Genomic DNA, 20,580 nt, shown 5'->3' on the forward strand with positions numbered 1-20,580 from the left:
TAGACCGTCACTACCCAGTATGGTAGCCACAGGTGGGTATTTAAATTTAAAATTTAGTAAAATTAGTTCCTCAGTTGTACCAGTCATATTTCAAGTGCTCAGTGGCCGCATGTGGCTAGCGGCTGCCATGCTGGACAGCACAGACTGTAGTACATTTGCATCACTGCAGAAGATTCTGGTACACGCCACTGCTCGATACTCTTCCCATGACCTCACCACCACCATCGAAATAGTCAGTAGAGTCTTGTTGAATTTAACTTCTAAGTATCTCCTGAATCTTCCCGTTTATCCCTCGCTTCTATGTACTGCCAGTGCCTTGGACCAGGACTTCGGGACTTCGTTCATGGCACTATTATCGCTTCTTAACTGGCCGTTCCAATTTCATTTTCATCCTTTGCCGGGCAATTCCTCACTTCTGCTGAAAAGAATTTTTTCAAAAAGAGAACCTGGTCGTGTTGCTCCCAATTAATTCCTCCATGGCTCCCTCTCCCCTTTGGGCGGGGGTCCCTGCTGAGCAGTATGGCACTTGTAGCCCTTTGGGACCTGGGCCTGACAGTCTCCTCCTCTGCACCTTCCTCTCTCTCTCCATTCACCCCTGGGGTGCTAAATTCTAGTCAGACCAAATGACTTGTAGATAAGAGGCTCTCCTTATTCCTTAGGGCGCCTCTGCAAAGGCTCTTCACTCTTCCTAAAATTTGATTTTACTCATTTTGATTTCAGCCTTGTCTGGCTAACTTCTACTTGAATTTCAATACTCATCTCACCTTCTCGTGAAGCTTTCTATGACCCCCCATTTGGGAGTCCCCTGTAATGAAATTAATTCCCCCCACCACTGTCCGCAGCATATGCCCCTTCTACCTATGCATGTATGAATAGAGATCTTACAGGGTTGTGTTTTGACATTCTTTCCCTATGAAACCATTGGGCAAGACAGTCTCCCCTGAAGGACATTCCTAGTGTCATCCATCTGAAGGGACAGGTTCATGTACCAGAAACTAGGGCTCAAAGGAGGGTCTGTCTCTCTCTGGAGCTTGCTAACCATATCGGGGATTCCAGAAGCTCAGATAAACCTGGGGATGCTCTGAGATGTTAGGAAAAGAAAGCGTTAAACACCAGAGGCAGCCCTGCAGTGGGGAAAGACGGTACCCCTGAAGGAGTTACATTTTGTCAGAATATCTACTTGCCTATTATGGTATCACCTTTCTGCTTCTCCCTAGTGTTCTTTAAGGTCTTGCTTACATATTTCAGCCAGACTCAGCTCTGATTTGGAGATTTAAGCGATCGATTGAGATCATACTTGGGCTAGAACAATAAAAGAGGTACAGTGCCCCCCCCCCTAAAACCAGTGTTGTGGTGAGAATGAAATTGAGTGAGCAAGAGTCTCCTGGAGGAAGGTGAATCACATGGAAAATAACAGTCGTCAAAAGGAGACCATGTCCTCCACTCCACTGCCATCCGCTAGGGATCGGTGTCTGTTTTTACTAGAGGAGTGGGAGGCTGTCGTCTTCCCTCTCTCTCCTGTATCTCCTGTGCACTCCTTACAGAACTGGCGTAGCTTATGTCTCACTGACTTACAGGTGTTGGTTTTCTAACACGCTATAGATTCCCTAAAGGGCAGAAATTGTGCCTCTTCACTCTTTCCCCAGGACTGAGCACCATGACTGGCATATAGTAGGTGCCTAATAAAATGCTAGTTGAGTGAATGAGTCAGGAGGCTAACAGAAGTGAAAGCTGAAATAGATGTGGGACCAGACACTAAAGGCCCTGAATGCCGCTCTAGACTTTAGGCTATTTGCATCTGGGGGTGGAGATGGTGAAGAAGGAGACATTAAACATTTTAAAGTAGTCATGTTTGTGTTTGAGAAGAGTACCTTTTGGAAAGATATGAAGGATCACCTAATCATGTGGTTAAGATGGCAGGAGGCTATTTAAATGATCCAAGAAATTGTGAGTATTATTTGGATTTTAAAATAATTGAAGAATGTGTTTTCAAAATCAGAATACAGTTTATTAGGACCAGGGAAAATAGAAGATAACACAGCATTTTAGGTTATGCATCTATTAATATAAAATCGTCTTTTTAAAGAAATCTCCTTTGGATGAAAATACAGTTTCTGCTTTTTCAGTCTAGAAATACCACTTGCATTACACTGAAGGGATAATTGTGGTTTAAATTAAAACTGCTGTGAAATTTCTTCGTGGGATTAAGAGTCAGTAATTATCCCCGTGGAGTGGCTGGAATAATCTAATGCTTACTCAGAAAAATTCTAACACTGCATCATTTCAGGGAAGACCAAGTAAACTTCAACTTATATTCACTCCACTAATCAAATAGAGACATAAACACTGGAGTGATGAAGAGTATATCCGTCATCCATTTTAGGTCCACACGCCTATAAGCAACTTGCTAGTAATATTCTAATCATTATTACCTGAGGTGTTTCCATATTTTAAATTGTTCAGTTAAAAAAAGTTACTTGTAAGTTGGATAGTTTTCATATATCTCTTCACAGTGTTCGTGGGCAGGCACTTCAATGGCTACACCTCTCTTCCGCATCTAAATATATCTACGTGATTAAACACTATGGTATTATTTAGAGTAAATAAGAATGACAGTATCCTTGAGGCTGAAGATAGAAGGATGGATGAATGGATAGTGAGAACATTATAATGGCTGTACCTTAATGGTTTCTGTGTCTTTTATAGATAGCAAGCTTCTTATGAAATATTTATTCTAAATGTTTGTATTATTTTTGCTCTTAAATTATATCTTCAGTTACCCATAAACTATGTGGGCCACATTTTTAAAAAAGATTTTATTTATTTGGAGAGAGAGAGAGAGCATGAGCAGGGGGAGGAGCAAGAGAGAGAGGGACAAGCAGACTCCATGGTGAGTGTGGAGCCCGACTTGGGCTCAGTCCCACAACCCTGAGATCATGACCTGAGCCAAAATCAAGAGTCAGGCGCTTAACCGACTGAGCCACCCAGGCTCCCCAAAACATATATATTTATTATATAGACAAACTTACAATGTACATACCCAAAAGCCACATGTTTTCTATCTAGGTAGGGCGTTGGTTGTAGTGTGATGTAGAATTGTGACCCGTTGCTGTGACGGCCTTTGTTGGCCATTCCAAGAATTCCCCTTTTATTATGAGGAATTGAAAAGTTTTCATCTAGAAAAGACAATAAATGGTAGGTCATTAAAATATTTCCAAATTGTGTTCTGTTTCATATTTCACTCAACTGGGCTGTTAAAAAAAGATAAGCTGTAAAGTCTCCATTAGAACTATTTCAGACATTTCTCTACCTTTGGTGTATCGTTACTGTAGCTAAAAACAAGTGTGCTAAGAAAATTAATAATGTTAAGAGGAAGTACATTGCTGAGGAATAAAGGTTAGCACATTTTCTTGTACTGTTTGGCAATAGTATTTCATTCAAACTACCAGTGTGATCATTAAAAATACCCACTTTGAGAAGGCTTTTGGATCTGACCCTTCCCCTCACAGCATCTTATACAGACCTCTGTGGTGGTCTTTATGACCTGTGCCATTGTTGACATGGCTTTTCTTCTCTAGTGTGTGCAGGAAGGGACCTTGTCTCAGTAAAGCTCTACTCCTAGGGCCTCCTAGCGCATTAACTGGCATATATGTGCCCTTAAGTGTTGGTGACGAAAGGAAAGGAATTCATACGTATTTTTGTAGCCTTTAAATAAATTTTAATCTCAAACCTTTTACAAATTGACCAAGATTTTGTGGAAAGTGGTGTGTGTGTGTAAGGTTAAGCAAGGAGAATTGTATGGTGGTGAATTAGGCTAGTATTTTCAGGAAGTGCCATTTCTAGCATAAGGTAAGATTTACCTCCAAACTCAAAAACAGAAGGAAGTGGTGGAAGAGGAGTTCACTAAAAGTTTTCATTCAATAACTTTGTAAAATTCTGGGAATCATGGAGAGATATGAGCATTAACGGTCAAGAGTTTCTTAAGCTGCAGTTGCTAAGTATTTGAAGTTTCAGAGCTAAACTAAGCAATTAAGACATATCCGTAGTAGTTACTTTTAGCTTGTTAAATTGCAACTGAGTAAAAACCTCTGAAATCTTGTGAAATGCAAATAAAGCACTTTCGTACAAATGAGTCCTTATAATTTCATTGATGCTCCGTATTCATTTCAGGGTAATTAAGAAATAATCCATTAATTTTACAGAAAATTACATGGCATAGAAATCTGCCCAAAGTAAGGATTCAGAGTTTTGACAAAGTAGTATTTGTCATTGTTCTTAGATATATGATAAATTTTTCTTAAATTCTGTAAGCAATAAGAAAGAAAATTCGTAGAGTTGTACCCTTTTTTTACCCAAAATTCTGTGATTGTGGGAGAACCTTTAAAGCTTAATTAACTTTTTAAGTTAATATATAGGTATAGGCAGCCCTTGACTTAAAAATTTAAAGTGTGTTCACCTCAAATTTAAAGTGTGTTCACTTCAAAAAATAATTAAATAACTATGTTAACGATTATTTTAATAGAATGTTGCTGTGGAACTTAAGGACCTGAGGCTTGTCGCTTCAAGACTGGCAGTGATGGCAGGACAGGGGAATCACTCAGCGACTCTGCCACACCAGGTAAAGCCCTTGGGTAGAATTCCACCTGCTCCTACTCCTGGAAAGCATCCCAGTAAGGGGAGGGGAGCTAACCCTCCCCTTCATGTTCTCTACACAATTACTGGTCGGGGCCTTTGCTATGACACAAGTTGTGGTGACCCTTCCCCATATGAACTCAGCGTGAGCTGAAGCTAGGACTGGGCCGTTGGTGCCTCCTTCTCAGCTCACTTGGGGAATGGAGAGGACCCCCAGCCTTGCTGGAGCATATTATCCACTTAAAGATCAGAGCCAATGGCATAATAGAGTTTGAAATAAAATTCTTTCCTTTGAGATGCTTTCCCGAAAAATGGATATCCAAATAGTATTTTTACGTTAATAGAGAAATGTTTTTTCACAAGTGACAAGATGGAGAGTGAAAATCCCAGGTTTAATTCAACATTTATTTGACAAATATTTTTAAAATGCCTAGTGTTCTGATGGTTAAGTGCAGAACTTAAGACTTTTCAGTTACTTAAAAAATGTAAATTTAATGTGCTCACATAATTTTTTGAGGACAAGGAAAAAAACTGATCCATAAGTCAACCAACCTTTTTTCTTCCCCCCTACTTTGTCTGAGTGGGATAAGTAACTATTCTAGATTATTTTAACTCTATCAGCAGCCCTGAATGGAAAGGAAAAATTTCAACAACCTACAAAAAAAAAATTTTTTTTTAAAAGATTTTATTTATTTATTCAACAGAGATAGAGACAGCCAGTGAGAGAGGGAACACAAGCAGGGAGTGGGAGAGGAAGAAGCAGGCTCATAGCAGAAGAGCCTGATGTGGGGCTCGATCCCATAACGCCGGGATCACGCCCTGAGCCGAAGACAGACGCTTAACCGCTGTGCCACCCAGGCGCCCCCCAAAAAAATGTTTTGAAGTAGGAAGAACAAAAAACATCTTTTTTTTATTGCTGGGCAAAACAGAAAAATTTTAAAATTTGACTGCTGGCTAAACTAGCGTAATTGGTAATAATTTTATTTTTAGGTCATGTTAATTTAGGCATGGAAGGAAGTTTAAAAGCTATGGTAGGATCTCAGAACCCTCTCATTACATTGTCTGTGACTCAGGAATTTCTGCCTCTGCCATTTACCATAAGATATGGAAGATATGGAATCCTAGTTACTGCTCTGTGGTCAAAACTGGCATCATTTGTAACATACAACATGAAGGGTAAAATGTATGTATTTGAAATAGAAATCAGAATTTATGTGCTGAAGAAAATCAGTTTCTGAATTTGTTTAAAATAAAGCTCATTCTGATGCTTATAAAGGAAGCAGCTACCACAAGTCTGGGAAAACTGCCATGCATTCTCTCTGGTTAAAGTATAATCAGACAGTTTAGGACGTTTCCATATAATTTGCTAAAGGCAATAATATCAAGTAAAAATCTGACCTGAATCCTACAATATCAATTTTGTAAACCAACTGTTCTATTTTTACCATATTTAAATAATAACAGCTATTCACTATTTATTATTATATAAAAGTACATGAAAGTGTGCTACTTAGCATGTTTTAATTGTTGCTTTAATGAAGCATTTGTGAGTAAACATGTTGATCGTGTGTGTGACATTGGGAATGAATAGCCAGTATTCATGAACACTTGAGTGGATAAACACTTAGGGTATATTTATAACATTGAACACTAGTGACAATGAGAGGATTCCAGCAATAGAGAACATGAATGAACTTCATAGGCAGTGGATGAACAAAAGAACCCAGACACACAAAGAATGCCTACAGTGTGATTCCATTTACCTAAAATTCAAAAACAGGCAAAATTTAACTATTGTTTAAGGATACATACCTGGGTGGTTAAACTATCAGGGAAAGCAAGGGAAAAAGGCAGGCTAGTGGTCACCTCTGAGGGAGGTGGAGTGTTGCTCACGATGGACAAATAGGGTGCTTCTGGCATGCTGGCAATTTTTCTTTCTTGACAAGGATGGTAATACGGGGATTTGCTTTATAATTATGTTTTAATTGTACATATGCACTTTCCATATATGTCTCACAATTTTTTAAAAAATAAATAGCCTTTAAATAGCTATGCAGCCATACCATTTTCAGTTACTCAGTACTGACAGTACATCAGGCTCTGTGCCTTTTATTAATGAACACTTTCATTTATTTTTTTTTAAAGATTTTACTTATTTTTTTGAGAGAGAGAGAGAGTGAGCATAAGCAGGGGGAGGGGTCGAGGGAGAAGCAGACTCCCGGCTGAGCAGAGAGCCCGATACGGGGCTCAATCCCAGAACCCTGGGATCATGACCTGAGCCGAAGGCAGACGCTTAGCCGACTGAGCCACCCAGGCGCCCCGAATGCTTTCATTTAAAGGCAAGGAGATCTAAGAGTTAGACAAATGGATATTAAGTGCTTCATCTGTGAATTAGGGCACAAGCTAATATTAACAAAATGGTCTACTTAACGTAACAGGGATAATACAGTATTTTAAAATATTTTTCTTTTGCTTTTTGTATAAATGATATTTTCTCTAGTGAGCCCAAACCACCTAATTGCCAATCGTTGGCCAGTGGGAAGGATTAAGGATATTATACAAGGAGGAAAAAAAGGGTTAATATTCAGTTTCTAACATTCAGAATAGGATTTGGGAAGACAATTTAAAAAGCTGTGATTCAAAATAAAGCAAGACAGACTTTCTTCAAGTTAAAAAAATGATTAACCAATTTATAAAACTATCATCTAATTAAATTATTATTTATTACATTCTTCTAAATTCACTGTGCTCAGCTTAATAAAACTGAGTTTTGGGGTTGTAGTCGTTTCTAGCAAGCCCTGGGTTTCAGTTCTGCAGCTCGTGGTAATAGGGTTCAATGAGAGAGATCTGGAGGAGGAAGGACCGGCTGGCCGGTGTGCACATATCCCCCAGGGGTGCAAGAGGGAGGGAAACCCATGCTTCGCTGTTCTGAGCAGTTACTCATCTCTCCGTGGGGGCATCTCTCCTTTTCCTTTGATGGGTTACTGAGTTTCTTATTCTGCACCTGCAGACATCCTGCGTAATGGAGGCTTCCTGAAACACTGGGCCTCCCAGGTACCAGAGGACAGCTGCCTCCATCTGGAGACTGAATCTTCGTAGCAGTGTTAGGATAGGGGTTAGGGACAATCACCAGAGGCACAGGGTTGTCCAGGGGGCAGGCAAGGAGAGGAGCGAAGAGATGTGTCTCCTGCTGGACAGAAGGCCCAAACAGGAGTCCGGGTGATCTGACGGCAGCTGTGGGGTGGACCGATAGGGTGGATCTCATCAGGGATTAAGCCTATCAGAAAAGCATCCAGGAACATCCCTTCCCCATCTGCAGTGGTTTATTTTAAGACCCAGCTCAAAAGCTACTCTGGGCCACTGCCCCCAACTCTCCTAGGCAGTTGTTGGTTCTTTTCCCACAGCGCCTTGTTCTTCCTCTGTAACCGTCGTTGGCACTGTGCCTATAGCTAAGCTGTTTCTGTATCTGGCCGCACCAAACCTAAAATCTTTGGGCCAGAAGCTTGGTCATACCATCCTTGTGTCCTAAGATCCTAGCACCATGTAGGCGCCTCACTAAGAGCTGAATGTTTTATTAATGAATAAATAAATAACTGGTGCCCCTTGCCCGGTTTCATTTGATAAAGCCGGCCCCACAGGCACGGAAAAGGAAATTGGCTTTTCCTTTTCCCTTCATTTTGGTATTGGTTCAATGTGACTTTTTTTAAACCTTTTCATTGTATTAAAATTTAGGCACAAAAGCCATAGAAAACTAATGTATAGTTAAAGTTATTATTAGTTATTATAAGGGAAACACGCTTTCATCCCCACTCAGGTCAGCTTTCCCCAGAGTGCCTGGTCTAGTGCAAAAGTAACCACTCCCCTGACTTTAAAATGCTCCCATGCTTAAAGTTTCCTTATAGAGTTGGCCCTTGAACAGCACTAGCCCTGATCTGCAGAGGTCCACTCCTTTGTGGGTGTTTTTCAATGCAGTACAGAACTGTAAATGTATTTTCTCTTCCTTATGATTTTCTTAACATTTTCTTTAGCTTATTTCATTGTTAAGAATACATACAACATACAAAATATGTGTTAATCCACTGTTTATGGGTTTGTTTGTTTTATATTTACTTATTTGTCGGAGAGAGAGCACAAGCAGGGGGAGCAGCAGGCAGAGGGAGAAGCAGGCTCCCCGCCGAGCAAGGAGCCTGGCTCCGGACTTGATCCCAGGACGCTGGGATCATGACCTGAGGGGAAGGCAGACGTTCAGCCGACTGAGCCACCCAGGCACCCCAACTGTTTTATGTTTTTGGTAAGGCTTCAGGTCAGCAGTGTTGGTAGTTAGTCCACAGCTATTAGTAGTTACTAGGTAGTATAGTTTAGTCTTTACTATTCTATTTTTTCCCCCTTTTTTTTTAAGATTTTATTTATTTGAGAGAGAGAGAGAGTGAGTGAGCGAGCAGGGGGAGGAGCAGAGGAGGAGAGAGGGAGAGAGATAAGCAGATTCCCTGCTCAGCCGGGAGCCCGATGCGGGGCTCGATCGCAGGTCCCCAGGATCATGACCTGAGCTGAAGGCAGATGCTTAACCAACTGAAGCACCCAGGTGCCCCAGTCTTTACCATTTTAAAAGACTTGTTATGCCTTTTAAGTCTCTCTTAATTTTCAAGGTCTGCCTCTATCGCTTTACTTACTTTTATCTGTTAATAAACCTGAGCTGCTTAACCTCTAGAATTTTTCCCAGTATGAAGCTTGCTGATTACATCTGCATTGGGCATTTCAGTATGTTTCTGTGTTCTCTGTCCTGTCCTTTTGCCTATAATACTTGTGTTGAGAAGGCAAATTAGTTTCAGCTTGACTGATATATCGGGAACACCCAAGCATAATGAATCTCACACATGCTTATGTGCGATGTCTGGGAGAAACACCAGGTGAATGTCGAAAATGGCTCCCAGGCGAACTGAGCTGCATTGAACACACACACCTCAGACATCCGCCACAGGTCACCGCGTTATGAGCTGCACCCACCCACGTCTGATGTTACAGCTGGCCTCCAATTTCAGAGCCCTCCTTGCACCACGTCACAATCATTCACAAGCTGCGACTCTTCCCACGCCAGCTCCTCAAATGTCAGGGAGCTTTCAAGGTAGAGTGCCACATTTATTATAGTAGTTCTGTGTTTCTTGACTGTAAAACATATGTTAAACTGTTCCCATTTTTTCAGGTTACTCTATATTTTAATGTGTCATTGAGAAAGGGTATTTTTGTATCTCACTTTTGCCATAAGTCCTCTGGTTTTTAATGCATGATTCTGCCTTAGTGCAGAGATCTTTAAGGCCAGAGGACATCAGAACTGGTTGTATTTCCTGCGGACTTTGGTAGCTGGGTCCAGAGGCTTAATCAGACTCATGTTCTGTCCTTTTGGTGGTGCGTACTTTGCACAGAAAGCCCATAATGTCTGGTTGTCCCTGTTTTTGTGAAGTTAGCAGATACCAATGCAGCAAAGGCCTAGAACTATTATTTCACTGGGGGCAGCAAAATGGTGCTATTCTAATTCTGTTATTCCCTTCTCATCTATCTATTGGAATGCTTTCATAAGTAGCAATTTTCTCTTATCTACAGTTTGATACAGTTCATATAGGAAAGGCAAGATAAATGCTTGATTCTTTGCTTATATTTATCAGTTTCTAAGATAATGAATTTGTTTCCCATCATTCCCCCAAAGATAAGCTATTAGGCTTTATTTTATAATACGATGTCATTATGAACTCATGGATTTAAAATATTTGTTGGATTTCAATTATTTGCGATTACTGTTCTTTTAAGTTCAAATCTTTGGCCAGTGAGAGCCTCTTCAAGTTGTCTCCCCAGGCTTTTGTCATGACCCTAGTAAATCTCTAATAGCTTTCTTGCTATCTGATAATTGCATGACTAAAGATGAGGTTCAAGGCTCATTTTGTAATTTCCCGTCCCGGAACTGAAACCTGCCATTTCTCCCAGGAACCCTGGTTTCTTTTAAGTGAGAAATGACACTTCAGAACACCAATCTAAATGCTAGGAGTGTGTGATGCTACTGTGTTGGTCCTTGTAGACCAATTCAGTGAATAGAGCTATATAGGTAGAGCGGATGCTCTGTGAGTTTAAACTGATATTTCCAATACTGGCCTCTATCATATTTCATTTGCATCTCCCTTCTTGCACATTGAAAGTCATGATTCTCAAGGACACACGAAATGATGAATTTAGGATATCCTATAATTACCTTTTCCGTATTACATAGACAACAGTCTCAAAGTAACAGTATTAATACCATCACCAGTATAATTACTGAAAATAGTTAAAAGTTTTTGCATACATTCTCCCCATTTTCTTCCAGTTTTAAAAATGGTAGGCTAAAGATAGAGTCATTACGTATCATACTCTCACCCCTTTATTTCTCATTAAATTTTAGTTTTACAAGTTATTATGTGATTACTGCTCATCACCAATCCCTATGTCAAGGTCTTTCATCATTTGTGTGAAACTCATTCTGCACTCAAATCCTTAGGATCAGGAAGGGCTTGTGGCAACATTATTCCCTGAAGTTTTACATATTGAAAAGTCTGTGTGCCCTTTATAATTCAGATTCAGTTTGGCTGAATATAAAATCCTTAGCTCACATTTCCTTTCCTTGAACATCTTAAATATATTATTCCATTTGCTTGTGGCATGATAATATAATGTCAAAGAATATGATGATAACTTACTGTTCTTTCCCTTATAAATCACTTGCTCTTTTTGCCTGCCTACCCAAAGAATTTTTACTTTTTCTTAACTGTCCAAAATGTTACTAAAATATGTCTTAGTGTTGGTCATTCTGATTTAATGTTTAATATTATCTGATTTAATATTATCAGGTGGCATTGTCCTCTTTCAATAAATAATGTCAAGTTTTTATACATATAATTTTTCCTTGAGGTATAAACATACAATAAAATGCATATATCTTAGATGTTCAGTTTGATGCATTTTGACAATTGTGTGTAGCTGTGTAACCACCATGAAAAACAAAAATAGAACATCAAATCCTTTTTAAATTCAGGACAGTTTTTTCAATATTAGTTCTTACTATTTGTTCCATTCCCTTGCATTCATTCAATCCTTTAGGGACAGCTTACCATCCATATGTTGGATCTTCTCTTTCTAGCTGTTTGTCACTTTCTTATAAATCCTTTTAGCCTTCTAAGTTTCTTTTTGGTTTTAAAAAATTCCCTCCTTCCATCTTCTACTTCTTTTAAGACATACATATCTGTCGTGTTCATTTGACCCATGTTTCTTCTAGTTTATTTCTGAAATGTTCTTTTACTGCTAATTCTTCCCTAGTTCTGCAACCTCTAAGTTTTTCTAATTCTGTCTTATGAGTTTGTTCCTGTCTTGTGTCATATTCTCAGTGTCTTCTGGCGCATTCTGAAATTTGTACAGTTTTGATCTGTTGTTGTGAGCATGTCTTTCTAGTGTACTTTCGTGATCTGTGGTGATGTTACTCTGCTCTTTATTCTCTTTTACTTCTTCTAAGAACCGTGAAACTTTTGTTGCCTGTTATTATGTAAAATTAGGTTTCCTAGGAGTTTAGGAGGAGGTGTGGCTTAAGAAGGAAGATCCCTTTTCTGACTTCACAAGCTCCCTCTTGTGTTGTTTTCATGTAGTGTTCGACAATATGACAACTTGCTTTCTGAGATTTCCTGGCTTTGTCCCCATTCCCTCTCTGTCACTGATGCCCTTCTATCCTGCATAACTTTGATTCCATTCACAGCAACACCTCCTCATTGTGGGCCTGTCCTGGAAGAGTGCCCTTCCAGATCAGTTTCAAGAGTTCAGATCAGTTTCAAGAGTTCAGTAAATTCCAGCCTCAAACCTTACCAGGGACCCCTTGCACTCACCCACTGTTGGTTCTTTTCGGGTTCTGCTATTCTCAAGTCCACCAGATGTGCTGCTTTCTCCCACACAGATGCAGACACCATGCAGATTTCATAGCTATAGGTAGTTTGTCCTCATCTGTTTGTACTGAGAATTCATTTAGATACCTTGTCACCTAGTTTTGTTGTAAATGTCATCCACGGGTTTTTAGTTTTTCTGTCTACTTATACGGTCTGTTTTTATGTTGGAATTTCAAATTCAAAAACTATGCCATCATCATGACCGCATTTTCCCAGAATCCTCAATAGCAGTCTTAATGGGATGATTATCAAAGTACCAAATTCTGGGTATGAGCATGGCAAATTACAAGCCTTAAAAATATACATTCCCGGGGCGCCTGGGTGGCACAGCGGTTAAGTGTCTGCCTTCGGCTTAGGGAGTGATCCCGGAGTTACGGGATCGAGCCCCACATCAGGCTCCTCTGCTATGAGCCTGCTTCTTCCTCTCCCACTCCCCCTGCTTGTGTTCCCTCTCTCGCTGGCTGTCTCTATCTCTGTCGAATAAATAAATAAAATATTTTAAAAAAAATAAAATAAATAAAATAAAAAAATAAAAATAAAAATATACATTCCCTTTGACCCTACAATACTAATTCTAGAAATTTAGTCTAAAGGAATAATATAATTAGGTAAGTGAAAAAATGTGTATACGAAGCAGTTCTGGACTGGACTGGGGTGTCTTCCCCCCATCCCATTTTTAACTCCTACTTTCATTGTGTTATCCCAAACACCATCTTATTTGAAGTTATGAATTGTCCAGTCTTGTTAGATTTGACTTATCAGCTGATAGAAACTAAGAGAATTTAAAGATACATACCTTCAAATGTTGGTCCATAAATCGACTCTCCATCATCTCCTTTTCCTTCTACTATATCTGAGAAATAACAATAAACAAACATTAGAATTTTGAGACTAGAAAAGAGTATGGTAATGGCCGGGGGAAAATGCTTTAAATTATGATTCCACTAATATCTATGACTAGAGTAAGTTATAAGCTACGTAATTGTTCAATATCTAAACTGTGAAAATATTACTATAGTGATTTCACTTGTATTTTGTAAGCACTTTAACATTCATGATCCCATTTTTTCCCGATAATAACTCTTTGAAGTGGGTTAAATTATAATGCAGAACCTTTGAAATGATGAAGTATTAAATTATAATTGTGATCGCAATTTATTTATTTGACAGAGAGAGGCAGCGAGCGAGGGAACACAAGCTGGGGAGAGGGAGAAGCAGACTTCCTGCTGAGCAGGGAGCCCGATGCGGGATCATGACCTGAGCCGAAGGCAGAGGCTTAACGACTGAGCCACCCAGGTGCCCCTGTGGGCACAATTTAAAGGAAGTGTGTTCATATAAATTCTGCTTGCCTCACAAGTTATTCCATAGTCCATCCTGCTTTTTAGGAAAATGTAAAGACCAAACTGAGAGAATGAAATAGGAACAGTGAGGTCTTTTTAGAGGAGGAATAAAAATAGATGCTGTAAAAAGAATCAGTGTTCAAATTTTCATTCCTTGGAATCCCAGAGTGATAATTCATTTATTTAGCCAGTTTTTGGAACAGAAGTTCCCTTATAATGTAATGAGGTGGAGATTTTTTAAGAAAGTATTTATCATGTCCCATTTTGCATTATCTGCATTATACACATATTTGGGCTCAGGCAGTGCGCTTACTGTAAACATCTCCATGCACAAGTGACTGCTTCTCTGTCCACAGTTGAAAGGGAAACAAAGCTGACTACTGGAAACAGTGGAATCTGGTGGAAATAAGGGTCTCTAAGCTCTGTACCCCCAGCCTCCCCATCAGCACCTCTTTACTTCTTTTCCTCTCTCGTTCACCCTCCTTGAGTACAGCGTACAATATATCTCTGTTGAAAGACTGTGCCATTTTAACTCAATGTGAGTGAGTTACCTACAATAAAAGTGCACAGTTTAAAGAAATCAGGTGCAACAGCAAGCATGTGGAGAGAAGTTATTCAGGACAGGCATGCATTTAAATTCCATTCACAAACTGGCTCAGAAGTTAGTTATTAAGCGTGAAGTCTTCAAGCCTACTCTGCCCGATACTCCCCGTGTGATTCACCCCAGAAGCTCCGGGCATCTCCCAGGAGCACAGTGCAGTGGCTGAAGGCTAAATCCAGAAATGGGGAAGTCGAAGGTCCTCCAGCACCAATTCCTTCCGATCCTGGAGTTCGCTTTACTCAGACAAATCTGCCTGTGGTTTGCCACCCCTACTGACTCAATTCAACATCAGTGATACTCTTTTGCCCTATCTCTCCAACACCCACCATTCCTCTTGCCCTTTGCTTCACATCTCCTGGGGAAATAATTTATATTGACCCCATTTCAATCAGTACTTGAACTCAGCCTTATATATCTGATGTTATTTCTGTACTTCTGACAAGTTCTGCAATGCAGAGTAGTGGTTCAAAATAAACTTTAAAATCAGATGAGTTTGATTTCAATCTTGATGTTAGTTACCTTTTCCAAGCCTGTTTCCTCATCTGTATAGACAGGAATAATGTTAAGTGCTCGCAGGTAATAGAAATCACCCTCTACCGACAGCACTTAGTGCAGTGCGGGGCAGAGCGCCATGCTCGCCCGCGGGTGGCCATCGTCAGCACTGCGCGCTGAAGGAATGCGTCTTCTCCTTACCACCGTCTTCACCCTCATTAGACTGATGATGATAATGAGGAGGACGACGACAAGATGTATTAAACTCTATCTCAAGAGGTCCTTCGGAAGGCAGTAGGCCTTGTGGGAGCCATAGACAGAGAATCCCACCAAAGTGGCTTCACGACTTGATCTCTTCTTTCATTTTGTACTTTAGAAATGAGTAGAATATATGTTTCCTGTTTATCTGTTCATTTATTCATTCATCCTTTCAAGAATATTTTTTAAGCACTTACTGTATACCAGGCACTGTTCTGGAGCCCGGGGATATAACAGTGAACAAAATAGATAAAATCCTGTACCTTCATGGAACTTATTTATAGTCTAATGAAGAGAAACAGACACTAAACAGATCCGCTAGGAAATACGTAATCATATGTCCAGTGATGACAAGTGCTATGAACCAAAAATAAAATATTTTATTTAAAAAAAAACAATTAGGGGATAGGAGAGCAGCAGGGAAGGGGGTAAGGAGACCTGTGTGGATAGGAGACGGGCAGTTTTAAATAGGATGGTCAGGTAAGTCTTCCTGAGATGAACTCTGGGCAAAAATCCAGATTAGATATCTGAAGCAAGGGGATATCTGAGGCATAGCTGGGTAGAGTGTGTCCCACACAGAGGAAACAACAAAAGACCTCAAGCACCCGTATGCTTGATGTGCTTAGGAAACAACAAGGAGGCCAGTGTATGGAGCAGAGGGAGGGGGAGATGTCAGAGGATGAGGTGGGGCTAGGGGTAGTGTAGACTGTGTAGGCCCTGCTGGTCCCATCAGGCAACCAGTAGTGTGGGGAGGCATCCTAAGGCACAGCATAAAACCACATTTGGCATAAAACCACATTAACCATATTCCAGAATTTTCCCTACAGCCCTGTGTGAATCTGGTATCTGAAGGGAGAACATTTATAGAGCTTGGTACTTCCAAAATACCATGTCACTGAATCCTGAATCCTTTCCACATCCTGTGATATAATTTTCCCCATGTTATGATTAAGAAACTGATTCAGAGATGCTAAGTGCTTACATACTAAGTGGTACAACTGGTATATATCAGTTGGGTTTGAATCTAGTAATCAGCATTTTTTCCTAAGGTGTCCTTAACATTACTGCTTCATTATTTGAAATCATGACCCAAAATCTGTGCATTTTACTATTTGGAAATTTTATTTCAAATAAGTAAACAAACAAGTACTATGACCTACTTTTCCCAAATCTTGCTCTGGGGCTCTGGAAGGGGAGGTATACCTCTAACCAAACACCAAAAATAAAACAAAAAAGAACATAGCATCTGAGAGCCCAGCACATGATAGTCAACATTGAACTAAGTTTCAGAAGACCCTGATATTGGCCCCTTTGAGGATGATTTTATACCAACAAATACTTGAAAACAATCTAAATGTTCACCAATGGGGAATTAATTACAGTTGACCTTTGAACAATGCAGGGGTTGGGGTGCCAACCCTGCACAGTTGAAAAGCCCAGTATAACTTTTAACTCTCCCGAAATGTAACTACTCATAGTCTACAGTTGACCAGAAGCCTTACTAGTAACATAGTCAACACATATTTTGTGTGTTGTAAGTATTATATGCTGTACCCTTACAATAAAGGAAGCTAGAGAAAAGAAAATGTTATTAAGAAAATTATAAGGAAGGGGTGCCTGGGTGGCACAGTCAGTTAAGCATCCAACTTTTGGTTTTGGTTCAGGTTATGATCTCAGGGTCATGAGATCAAGCCCCACATGGGGCTCTGCGTTCAGCACAGTCTCCTTGAGACTTTCTCCCCCTCTCCCTCTGCTCCTACCCCACAGGTGTGCTCTCCCGCTCAAATAAATAAATAAATAAATAAATCTTTAAAAGGAAAAGGGGCGCTTGGGTGGCTCAGTTGTTTAAGCATCTTCCTTTGGCTCAGGTCACAATCCCAGGGTCTTGAGATTGAGTCCCGCATCCAGCTTCCCGCTCAGCGGGGAGCCTGCTTCTCTCTCTACCCTTCTCCCTGTTCATGCTCTCTCTCTCTCTTACTCTCTCTCTGAAAGAAAGAAAAAGAAAGAAAGAAAGAAAGAAAGAAAGAAAGAAAGAAAGAAAGAAAGAAAGAAAGAAAAAAGAAAGAAAGGGAAAATCATGAAGAGGAAAAACATTTACAGTACTGTACTATAAAAAATCAGTGGGTCCACAGTAACTCCTTATTGTTCAAGGGCCAACTGTAAGTTCGTAGAGCAATATATGAAAAACTAGGCACACCCTAAAAATTGTACATGTTTATGTTTATTGACATAGGAAAACATACCATATATGTATATGAAGTGGGAAAATAATGAGTTTAGATAACACTAGGGTGATATGATCTCGTTTTTGGAGAAACTGAGGGAAAACTGAAAAAAATCAGAAAACTGATTTTCATACAAATGCCTGGATTAAATCTACATATTTCTTATCAGCCTCAGAATGTTCCAGAATGTAGAAAAATAATTAAGCATTATTAATTTAAGCCTCTGCGTATTTCATCAAGTTCAAGCAAATCTCCTAAGCCAATTATTTTTAAATTGCTGCCTGATTGTTCCCTATGGGTTACCTCCCAAAAGACCTTGAAATTTAATTTTGTGTTGTTAGAGACCTAGTCTGTGTGAATGCAAAGGACTGAGAAAGCAAAAATGAAGAACAAAATGCTTTGGCTCTTACTTTTACACTGTCACAATGTTACATCTTCGGTGAGAAATAAGTTGTTTTCAAATTCTTACCTTTAGAATGTCTCTTAAGGGTACTGTATTTTCTAGGTACTTCTATTTATTTAGGTGAGCATTTTTTTTTTTAGAGGTGGGGAGAGAGGGAGAGAATCTCCAGCAGGCTCCACACTGGGCGTGGAGCCTGATGCGGGGCTGGATGACTCAGGGTCTCGATCTCGCAGCCCTGAGAGCATGACCTGAACCGAAATCAAGAGTTGGGTGCTCAACCAACCGAACCACCCAGGTGCCCCCTATTTAGATGAACATTTAAAATTATATTTTGATATAAAAAATGGTGTCTTCCTATCTTATATTGCTTTTTAATTTGGAATATTCTGGGTAACAAAACTTTAGATTTGTTTATTTCAAAATTTATGACATTTTTAAAAAGTATGAATATCTTAATCATTTGGCCATATAAAATATCCTTTCAATATATATATAATATTTAGAATAAATATATCTAATTCTACACGCATTTCACAAAGGTAGAGAAACAAAATTCTGGACATTCTGATTTGATATTACAATTAAGTTGCATTTAAGATTTTAAACTTACCTCCTCCTTGTATCCAACCATTTGGTACTACTCGATGAAAAATTGAACCTACGTAATGTAGCTTGATGCCACTTTGAGAATACCCTGCTTTTCCTGTGCATAGGACTTGAAAGTTTCTACATGTTTTGGGACATGCATCACAGTATAACTACAAATAAAAATACAAGGTTTAAAAGATTAAATATTTAATATTTTGACAGTTACAGATTCCTACTGCCACCTCCCACTTATTAAAAAAATAACAAAAATAAGAACAACAAAAAGCCTCTTACCTCAAAAACCAGTCTTCCAATTGGATAAAAATCAATAGAAATGTCCAAGAACACAAAAGCATGCTATTAAAATTAGGGAGAAAAAGATAAAGCAGGTCAGTGTCTTGGAATAAAGTTTTAGAAATGACCAAAAATACCACAGAATAATGTTTTCAGAGATAAGATTTCAAAAGCAAGGACTCCTGGTGGCTCAGTCCGTTAAGCGTCTGCCTTCAGCTCAGCTCATGATCCCAGGGTCCTGAGATCCGGTCCGTGTCATGCCCCTAACTCAGCAGGGAGCCTGCTTCTCCCTCTGCCTGCAGCTCCCCCTGCTTGTGCTCTCTCTCTCTCTCTCTCTCTCTCTAACAAATAAATTTAAAAAATATATATTTCAAAAGCATTAACAGTAGATAATGTAACAGCAAAGTTAAATGAATGACTTAAAGAAGTTTGTTTCATTTTAGTATATCAAGTCTTTCCAACCTTTTTAAATAACACACTCTTTAAAACCCTTTAGTAGCAAAGCTTTGACTAATCTTAACCTGCGCGCCAGACGGAGAACACACGGCTAGATATCCCCTACATTGCAAGCTAGGTGTGGAAAGGAACACTAGTCGGTCCCTTTGGGAAAAGAAACAGACTGGGAATTTTCTGTTCTGAGTAATTTTGGGTAACATGTGAGTGCCATGGATTTGGTTACCGTATATTCTGGATCTTGAGAGATAGTGCCAATTAGCTGCCCAGAGCCAGGCCACGTCCTTTCTGAGTGGGAAAACAAGGATGCCATATCCATAGGAGGTATGGGACCAGGGGAAGGGAAGAGAATATACTGTGCTTTCGTGTCATTTCAGTCTTGCTCTCATGCTCCCAGATGCCCCCAGCTCTTGTTTTCATTTGGCATCCTTTCTGGCAGCGACAGCTAACATTTGTGTGATCTCGTCTAGCTCTACAAAGAGACATCCAAAATCCAAACACGTTTCCGTCATGGTAGCATTCATTTAGGGATCACAGCACATCCATTGGGATACATTTCAAACCTTGGGCACCATTCTCATACATAAGTTGCCACCTGATTTAACAAGCTACATAACTTGCCCTGCCCTATTTCTTAAGAATCTAGGAAACATAAATGAAATCACTTTTACGGTGTCACTGTCGCTACTTTATGTCACTTAAGCCTTTTTTTAATTAAGAGACTGTAATAATACTGTGTTATCTGACATCCAGGAATGAAGTATTATGTCCATAGTAATTATGATTAACTTTTGTGTGCCTCTCAGCTTCTGTACTACAAGTTCTGAATTATAAAAGAATAGTATAACTTTATTATAAGAGGCATAATATAGTAAACATCACAGGCTTGGGCGAAAAAGAGGATATACTGGAAATCACGATTCATTTATGAAATGGGTAAGTCCGTTCAGGCATCATTAAACTTCCCTCTGTGTCAACATATTATCTTTATGCAGTTGTCAAGAGTAGAAAATTCTAACAATTCTAATGAAAGAGCAAATAAGCATAACACAAGGTAATGTCACCTAGCAGCCAAACATGCAAACATAATTATCTGGTATATCATTGCAAGCCAGAAGTAAACAAGTCCCGGCAGCAAGAAAAATCTAGCATCTGCACACAAAAAAAACGTAAGGATTTTCCCTGGGATCCAGGTCTTCCCTCCTCACTGCCGTTAATTCAGGCTGTCATCATCTCTAGGCCACACTACTATATTAGTGTTCCAAGTGGTCACCCTGCCACCAAGCTTTCCCTACTCCACCCTGTTTTTGCACAGCCCTAAAACTTTTTCCAAAAAAGCAAA

At 39.6% G+C, this 20,580-nt stretch overlaps 1 protein-coding gene across 1 annotated transcript in view; it reads right to left on the minus strand.

Annotated features, from left to right (window-relative positions):
• Positions 1-20,580, minus strand: part of PPIL6 (peptidylprolyl isomerase like 6) — a 31,106-nt gene that overhangs the window by 1,705 nt on the left and 8,821 nt on the right. Inside the window, exons 4-7 of the mRNA XM_002925651.4 lie at positions 18,786-18,848; positions 18,514-18,661; positions 13,381-13,437; positions 3,041-3,176 (exon numbers count right to left, since the gene is read on the minus strand). Of these exons, the coding sequence (XP_002925697.2) occupies positions 3,041-3,176; positions 13,381-13,437; positions 18,514-18,661; positions 18,786-18,848 (404 nt within the window). The remainder of the gene's footprint in view (positions 1-3,040; positions 3,177-13,380; positions 13,438-18,513; positions 18,662-18,785; positions 18,849-20,580) is intronic.

The sequence above is a fragment of the Ailuropoda melanoleuca genome, chromosome 10 (genome assembly GCF_002007445.2).
Source record: "Ailuropoda melanoleuca isolate Jingjing chromosome 10, ASM200744v2, whole genome shotgun sequence".
NCBI lineage: Eukaryota > Metazoa > Chordata > Mammalia > Carnivora > Ursidae > Ailuropoda > Ailuropoda melanoleuca.